Source organism: Lactuca saligna, chromosome 3 (genome assembly GCF_052625555.1).
Source record: "Lactuca saligna cultivar CGN05327 chromosome 3, ASM5262555v1, whole genome shotgun sequence".
NCBI classification, from domain to species: domain Eukaryota; kingdom Viridiplantae; phylum Streptophyta; class Magnoliopsida; order Asterales; family Asteraceae; genus Lactuca; species Lactuca saligna.
The window spans coordinates 196,986,140-196,994,725 of record NC_136419.1 but is presented as its reverse complement, the minus strand read 5'-3'; the positions used below and the strand labels follow the sequence as shown (position 1 = coordinate 196,994,725).

The 8,586-nt window shown below is 33.2% G+C and overlaps 1 protein-coding gene across 1 annotated transcript; it reads left to right on the top strand.

The window, feature by feature from the left end:
* Positions 1-4,280: 4,280 nt before the first annotated feature.
* Positions 4,281-8,372, top strand: LOC145037714 (uncharacterized). Its single transcript, XM_078986420.1, has 4 exons — positions 4,281-4,348; positions 4,444-4,901; positions 6,121-6,721; positions 7,812-8,372. Exons 1-4 carry the CDS (start codon positions 4,286-4,288, stop codon positions 8,271-8,273), a joined length of 1,584 nt encoding a protein of 527 aa, XP_078842546.1. The 5' UTR covers positions 4,281-4,285; the 3' UTR covers positions 8,274-8,372.
* Positions 8,373-8,586: the final 214 nt, after the last annotated feature.

Genomic DNA, 8,586 nt, shown 5'->3' with positions numbered 1-8,586 from the left:
ATAACAAACGTGAATAGTAGGACCCCGTGGTCCTCTTCTCCTCGTCTGTTAGGCTTACCGTCTATTCAAGTAAACAAAAATCAGGTTGTTAATCAAGGTTAATCAAATTCATTTCGATTAAGTGAGTAATAACGGGCGACACTAATAAGTGTCGGCCGTAGTCTGTAGTTATAATCAAAGTCTCCTGGAAGGAGAACGAGAGTTTGTGTATAGATTTATACGGGAGTGGCTACCCTACACCTCAACTGTTCGCTACAGTTAGACTTGGCTAGTCTAGGGTGACAAAATCTTAAGATCAATTTCCAGCGTTCAATAGAACGCCAAGACAGTCAAACTAGTCATTATCATGCATGGTTATAACGACTCACATAATAAATCCAATACTATCTAAGTAATCAAGGGAATTCATATTCATTCGTTGTGACGGTATAATAATTCGAAATAATCATACTATTTTTATCGGAAAACATCAGGTTTTTTTCGGGGAAATCAACATTTTTCACTTGTACTTTCGATAACCATAATGCAAAACTTCTCATATATATACGTTTTGAAATCATTCATGCATAAACCTATGGACCTTCACACTTTTGTATAAACAATTGTCGTTTTAGAAAAGATCGGATTTTCTGGGTTTTATAAACTACACAAAGCATTTTCATACCAAACCTACTTATAAACTCACCAACATTCTATATGTTGATGTTTTTTCACTATAACTTGTATTCTCAGGTAACAGATAAACTGAAGGGCAATACCAAGTGTGTTAGAATGTTATGTTTTGAAAACTCTAAAACAACTTATGCTTTGGATATGTAATATTTAAACAATGTACTTGATGTGAACAATGTCAGTTGTAATGTATTAATGCATGATGATGTTTATGTTTTGTTTCATGTATATTCATTGTTATGATATTTCAAATTAAGTCACATGAGCCCTCGTACGTTTCCGCCGTCTGGTTCGAGGGTGTGACATTATTCTTCTTGTTTCAAGTTTGAGTTAAGTTTACATGATTTTGGTCCTTTCCGTGGATACATCGGGAGGTTGAGGAACTCCATAGATTATTGATGGCTCTGAAATGGTCTTTAGGTTTCTGAGAAATGAACAAAAGATTCATGTTTAGAGCTACCTTCCTTCCATGAATAAGCTTTGGTATCATTAAGAACTTAGTGGAATTAGGGTTGTAGAACCTTACTTATGGTGAAGTCGTAATTGATAAAGTTGGGAACATTATCCATTAAGTCATTAAAAAGGGTCGGATCTGAATTTATGGCTTTTGATCTGTAATGATTAACCACTTAATGAATATTACAACAATCTTCCAGAAACCACGACGTGGCCAAGGGCTTGTCATGATGTAGTGATGTTCAACAACTTGATCGATTTGTCCTTAATTAGCTACGATGTGGCCAAGAGCTTGCCAAGATGTGGTGGAAGTTGACATGTTAACCATTAACGATAGAATTTTTTACCGGTTTAACTTTGAATATAACTTATAGGTTTGAGTTGTTAATAAAGGTGTGACCTTTTTTGGGTGGTAGTCAGTTCGTGTGTCCATCCAATGCGAGGTATTGCGATTGTTGTAGTGTTCTCCAGTTCAACATTTTAGGTGAGTTTCCTCACTATACTATGTGTTACAATGTATATCCTTACATGATAGGATATAAAAGTAGTGGTATGATGCTTATAGTATCAATAGGTTAGTGATTTTCCCGTTAAGTGCCTTAAGGGTTATATGAAGTCATATAGGATAGTTTGTGAATTCTCCATCTAGGCTTTCTTGCATGTTCCTTGTTTGGTTGTGGCTCCAGAGTGGGATCACCTATTCAACTGTCTATCTCACCTCTAATTATATATGTGGCTTTGCATTCATTAGTGATATGCCAGTTGTGGCCTTGTAACAACCCTAAAATGATGATAAAATTTTCATATTTAAGTTCATCAATCTCAAACATCACATGTCTCAAAATCATGCAAAGTACAAACTAGCATAAAGAAATCATAAATGAGAGAATCATGAGGGGGAGAATGTTGTGCCATCATGCCGGACCCTTCGTTTTTGTTTTTGAATACATATGCCTAATAATCATTATTGAGTGATATTACTAATAATATATGATCCTATAGGGTCACACCTTTATTAAGTTGGCACATTTTGTATATTTATTATTAATGTGATTATTAATAAATAATATCGATTCTTGTATTTGATTAGGGAATAATTATTGTTTTGTGAGAATAATAATTATAAGAGTGTATAACTAGTTATTATTTCATATGTTATGAATTAATAAGTCATGCACAAATTTTTGGACTAGTTGAATTCTTTTGTCTTTTACCTAAAGACAAAGTTTATATTTTATAAACTTAGAGTTTATAAAATTTAAATAATCCATCCTCTTTTGAGAGGTATGGCCGAAATTAATAAACAAATATGGAAGTTGGTTGTCAACCTCTATGCTTTGTCTCTCATGCTTCTAAGGGCTACCATTACTTTAGAGTATTTTAATGGTTGGTCATCACCTTGCATGGAGTATATAAAGAGTGCCTTATGCATGAGAACTAGCACTTCTTCTTCTTCACTTTCTCTCTCTTAAAACTGTGGGTATGAAAGGGCTTGGAGCTCTCATTCTTTTGAAGATCATTAAAGTCTTTAGTGTCTTAAAGTGCTTCTCATTTAGTGCTTATTTGAGTCAAGTACTTAAAGGATTAAGAAGTACTTTATACAAGAATGAATTAGCATTCCAAGTGCCTTAATCTTGATGGTCGATACTTGTAGAGAAGATCATGTTCTTTGATCTTTACATCTGCATCAACACCCCAAAAGCAAGTGGGCTTAAAATCTTCAAAGTTTATCTCTAAACAACCTATGGTTGTTTTATTTTATTATAACCTCTATAAATGGATCCATGATGGTTTGGTTTTGTTGTGAACTAAAAATGAACTTGTTATTTTTAAAGTCTTCCATTGCCCGTTTTTGTGAAAAAACAAACTTATATTTCGTATCAAAACCAAAATTTGTACCGAAAGTACTTGAAACCAAAAAACATATATGTAAGCACAAAACTTAGTGAGTTTCCCCAAAATACTACACACACCATACACATAAACATAATGGTAAGTGGTTGGGTCGGGTCTGTATCAACCCCATGGAGCAACAAATAGTTGTATTGAGTCCGTATCAAACCTCAGGTCCATATCAACCCTGATTCCATAATGACTATCATCCCATATCTAATCCATGCATATATCATACAATCACATCTATACATAATCACATACATTCTACACATACAAATCTGTAGGCTGATTTTGGTGCCTTCGACCCACTAGTATGGTAAGAAGACTCACCTCTAGCTGAAGGTAACTGAATCTCATACTCGAGCTGCTGCTAACATGGATCCTCACACTAATCAAAACCTAATGATAGTCCTAATTAAAATACATGGTTTTAACCCACAATAAATGGTCCAAATCACCCTTTATCTTGTTAAGGGAACCGCTCCCATACATAACCCAAGTAACCCAGTCCCAAAACCCTAATGGCCAAAGGTCCAAAAATAGCCAAATGGGTTTTCTAGGAGTATGCATGATATACTTTACATTACGCCTAGGGTACAATCATTCCTTGGAGGGGTTACATGCCACTAATCCTCTACGCCCAACGTACTCAGGATTATGCCCAATGTAATCACCTGAGTTCCAAACTCTAAAATAAGGTCTTAATTCTTTAAGACTTACCATCCAAACTTCATATCTAAGCCTAATAAATGTCTAAAGTGATAAAGTTGAGACCTTTATGCATTTGCATGGCAAAAGGAAGCTCAAAACCAAAACCCTAACTTGTATAACTAAAACCCTGACGTTTGCACTATGATTTAAAATTTAAAATTCGATCTTGTAATCTTATCTTTTGTTTATCTTATATTTTCTTTAATTTATGGTAACTCATTTTTGATGTCTAAAGATGAATGCAATTTGTACAAATATAAGTTGTAGTTAGAGTTGTTTAGCTTGTACGACATAAAAATTAAGTAATAGTTAACCTAACAAGATAAATGTTTTATAATATATATATATATATATATATATATATATATATATATATATATATATATATATATATATATATATATATATTCAAACTTTAATAGGAAAACTTATTCAACAGCAAAGAAGGTTGACTTTTAAATTTTAAAGTCGAATAAAATAATATTAAAAACAAATTAAGTAAATATAAGTAGACATTTCTAGTATTGTTTGGGACACAACTTACATTCTCATGGCATCTACTTTGCTCTACACGGTCACCCTTTGCTTGCTTGTACTCCTGACCTCTGCGAATGTATTTCTTTTCTTTCTCAAAACAGAAATTTTAACCTTACAATTGTTATAACATTTCTTCTAACTTTTAGCAAACTGTTCTCTAATGGATTTCAGCCAATTGATTGGACAAACCACGGTGGAAATTTATACAATCGTAGACATGCCTATGGGGAAACAAAGATTAGCCCTGGAACAGTGGCTAACCTTCAACTTAAATGGAAGTTTGTCGCTGGAAAAGATATAACTGCAACACCAGCAATATATGATGACACCATTTATTTCCCGAGTTGGAATGGAAACATATATGCCCTTAATGCATCAGATGGGTCACTTATTTGGCAACAAGATATTGGTCAACTAACAGGGCTTAACTCAACCGGACTTATACCTGGAGTTAATCGAGCTGTGTCAAGGTCTACTCCTACTGTTGCTCATGATCTTTTGATCGTTGGAATTTATGGACCAGCTTATGTTGTGGGGCTTAATCGAAGTAATGGCGAACTTGTATGGTCTACCCAACTTAGTACCCATAACGCTTCTATTATCACCATGTCCGGAACTTATTATAAAAGGTACATCTATTTAGAGGACGTTTGCGTGATTTGTTTATAATTTGGATTTTTTATTATTATCTTGGAATGTGGAAAGTAGAGGAGTTTTGCGTACTCTATGGCTAACAAGTAAACTTTTGATTATTGATTCTAATATTATACTCTAGTTGACAATTTTGAAATATTGGCCAAAAGTAAACTCTTAGAATATTGGTTGCAATTATTGTACCCCGTTAGCCAATTTTGAAACTTTATATGTACATACAAAAAAAAATAAATAAATAAAAAATTAGACTTTATTAAATTTTGTGGACGCCTTCGGGCGTGTTTGGCACGGAGCTTTTGGAAGCGTTTGGGAACTTCTAGCTTTTAGCTTTTGACAAAACGCTCTAATTTAAACAAAAAGCTTCGTTTGGCAGTACGAGCGTTTAGCTTTTAGTTTTAACAAAACGCTTCGATTCTAAAAGCTACTTCATGTAGCTTTTAACAAAACGCTCCGGAGCTTTTGAAATCAATTTCCATAATTACCCTTAAAAATATATTTATATATATTTTTTATTTTTAATAAATTGTTCTTTTATGTAATTTTATATATTTCAAAAACTTCCAGCTACTTTTACCAAACATTCATATAACAAATAAAAGCTACAGCTTCCCGCTACCAGCTACCAGCTACACGCTACCAGCTACCCGCTACCAGCTAACCGCTACCCGCTTTCAGCTAACAACTACTTTTGCCAAACACACCCTTCATCTTCCAAACACAACATAGACAATTAATGAGTCCAACTTTATCGTGTTGCTAAAAGGTATCTCTCAACTATAGGTTGTGGATTCAAATGTTTGTTGCTTGCAAACAAAAATTTATTTTAGGAGTTGAATAAATTTTACATGTGTATTTGTCATTACCTCATGTCATATATTACTTGTTTGTATTTACATTTTCTTTTTCTAACTTTAGCCTATTTATCTAGGTTAAGGTTAACACGTGATCTAAAACGAAAAAGAAACATTTGTCATTTTTTAGTTGTAAATTTGATAAATGTGTTGACCTTTTCTAGTTAATGAGACAAATAAAGAAGTATTGCAATTGCAAAAATACTTCTTCATTTGTCTTGTAACTCAATAATAAATAATCTATTTCCTTGTTATACATGATATATAATTAATCATCATATATAATAAAGCATTTGCGATGAAATAATCAATAAATCCATTATAATATGATTAATGTGTGTAGCGCTTTCTATGTGGGAACATCTTCACTCGAAGAAAGCACCACCCTTGAAGCATGTTGTACATTTATAGGAAGTTTCTTAAAGTTAAACGCCAAAAATGGTAGCATCATATGGCAAACCTACATGTTACCAGACAACAATGGTAGCACAGATGAATATGCGGGTGCGGGCTTATGGGGAAGCAGTCCATCAATTGACATTCACCGAAATGCTGTATACATTGCCACTGGAAACATGTATTCAGCCCCATTGAATGTCACACAATGTCAAGAAGCACAAAACAATGAAACAACACCAAATCAAGAAGATAAGTGTATAGAACCCGAAAACCATTCCAATTCCATCCTAGCCCTTGATTTGGATTCGGGACACATCCAATGGTATAAACAATTAGGAGGCTATGATCTGTGGATTTTTGCATGTAATAATCTTTCTACTCCGGGGTGTCCACCTGGACCTAATCCTGATGCGGATTTCGCGGAAGCACCGATGATTTTAACAACAAATGGTCGTGGACATAAACGTGACATTGTTGTTGCAGTACAAAAGAGCGGGTTTGCTTGGGCTTTGGATCGTGACAATGGTAGCATTGTTTGGTCTACGGTAATGTTTGTATTTATTTTGCTGTTTTTTTACAAGAATAGTTGCGTATGTACAAAATTTTGAATTAAGCATCCCCATTATAATATATATGTGAAAAAAAGTCATCGAACGTGTGGTCACGTTTGTTTAGGTAGTTCTGCAACCATCTTTTGAGAGTTTTAGTTAACTTAGATTTTTCAGATTTTAAGAAAAATATTGGATGATTAAGAAAAAACTTTGTTTGAGTATATACGACTTTTTAAACTTTTATTTTAAACTGAAAATTTTATAAACAAAAAGTCATTTCTAGTTTTTCAGAGTTTTTTGAGTTTTTTGTTTTTATCTTATATGTTTTAAGTCCTTTTAAATATTTCAAAAGTTTACAATTAGTTTTGAATACTTCTATATAAATAAAAGTTGCTCTTGACTATCTACTAGTTTTACCACTACTTCAAATTTGTTCAAAATGACAAATTGGTCGAATATGGAAATTAAAATATATTTATTATAAAAGTAAATTTTAATCAAGTCCTTAAATTTGGTGCCACTTATTTTTCGTTTTTATAAGATATTTCTTTTATATATCAACATGAATTGAAATAACATGAATTGAAAGGCTTTTACTATTTGTCAAATTTGTTGCAATGAACACAATTACATAGTTGATGACCCTGTTTGATATTTCTGTCGATATTCTTGTTACAAGTTTCTATGTATTCGTGTGTAGTGTCCCTTTAATTCATATATGATATATATATATATATATATATATATATATATATATATATATATATATATATATATATATATATATATATATATATATATATATATATATATCTATATATGTATGTGCCAATTGGGCTACACAGCTAGTAGAAATGGTGAAAGCTTTGAGTTATAATTGTTAGAGTGTGGAAATGTCAATTCCAGCATGGATTGAACTCTTTTTAGCAATTAGGCTCTTATATATGTTACCCATCTAATGTGTTATTTTGTATCTTATTTACATATGGCATGATTCTTTCGCGATTGGACATCTACGTTGCTTTAAAAGTAACCATGTTGCAAATATATATGAACCGAGTGGTAAAGTTATGATTAATTGTAGGTAGCTGGACCTGGGGGAGCCGGTGGAGGAGGTGCTTGGGGATCGGCAACTGATGGAAAGATAATCTACACCAACATTGCAAATAGCATGCAAACTATATTTACACTAAAACCATCAAATATCACAACAACTAGCGGCGGATGGGTGTCAATGAATGCTACAAATGGAAACATCTTATGGTCAACGGCAAATCCAAGTAATGCAACCGCAAGTGGCCCAGTGAGTTTAGCCAATGGTGTTGTGTTTGCTGGCTCAACCAATGGAACCGGACCTATATATGCCATGAGTGGCACCACCGGAGAAATTTTGTGGTCGTATAACACCGGAGCCACAGTGTATGGTGGCATGTCCATAAGCGATGGTTGTGTTTATGTCGGCAATGGATACAAAGTAAATTTTGGAGCTTTTGATCCAACTTATACACCAGGGACAACATTGTTTGCCTTTTGCCTTCCCCCATAACTAAAAACGGAATTGTAATTAGAATGTGACACAATATTGTTTTTCATGTTATCGTAACTATTATATTCGAAAAGTAATTTATATTACTTTTTATTTTGATTGGGCAGATTGTTGCAAACATATAGTTAATACAACGGATTCAAGTCTATTTGAGGCCCCAAACAAAATAAAAGAAACGAAGCACTTAACAATAATTTTTTTAAGTAAAAATGATTAATTGCTTAGATTCGTAAAAAATCAGTTGAAATTTCTTTATCTTATATACCAATTTTGTCTCCAATCTCCTTTCTCCTTTTTGTCACAATCATTGATG

What these genes read in the sequence shown, in the direction of transcription:
- LOC145037714 (XM_078986420.1), top strand. Translation starts at nt 4,286, where the DNA reads ATGGCATCTACTTTGCTCTACACGGTCACCCTTTGCTTGCTTGTACTC. An exon ending in TACTCCTGACCTCTGCGAAT is followed by an intron (nt 4,349 to 4,443) that starts GTATTTCTTTTC and finishes AATGGATTTCAG; the next exon opens with CCAATTGATTGGACAAACCA. An exon ending in TCCGGAACTTATTATAAAAG is followed by an intron (nt 4,902 to 6,120) that starts GTACATCTATTT and finishes TAATGTGTGTAG; the next exon opens with CGCTTTCTATGTGGGAACAT.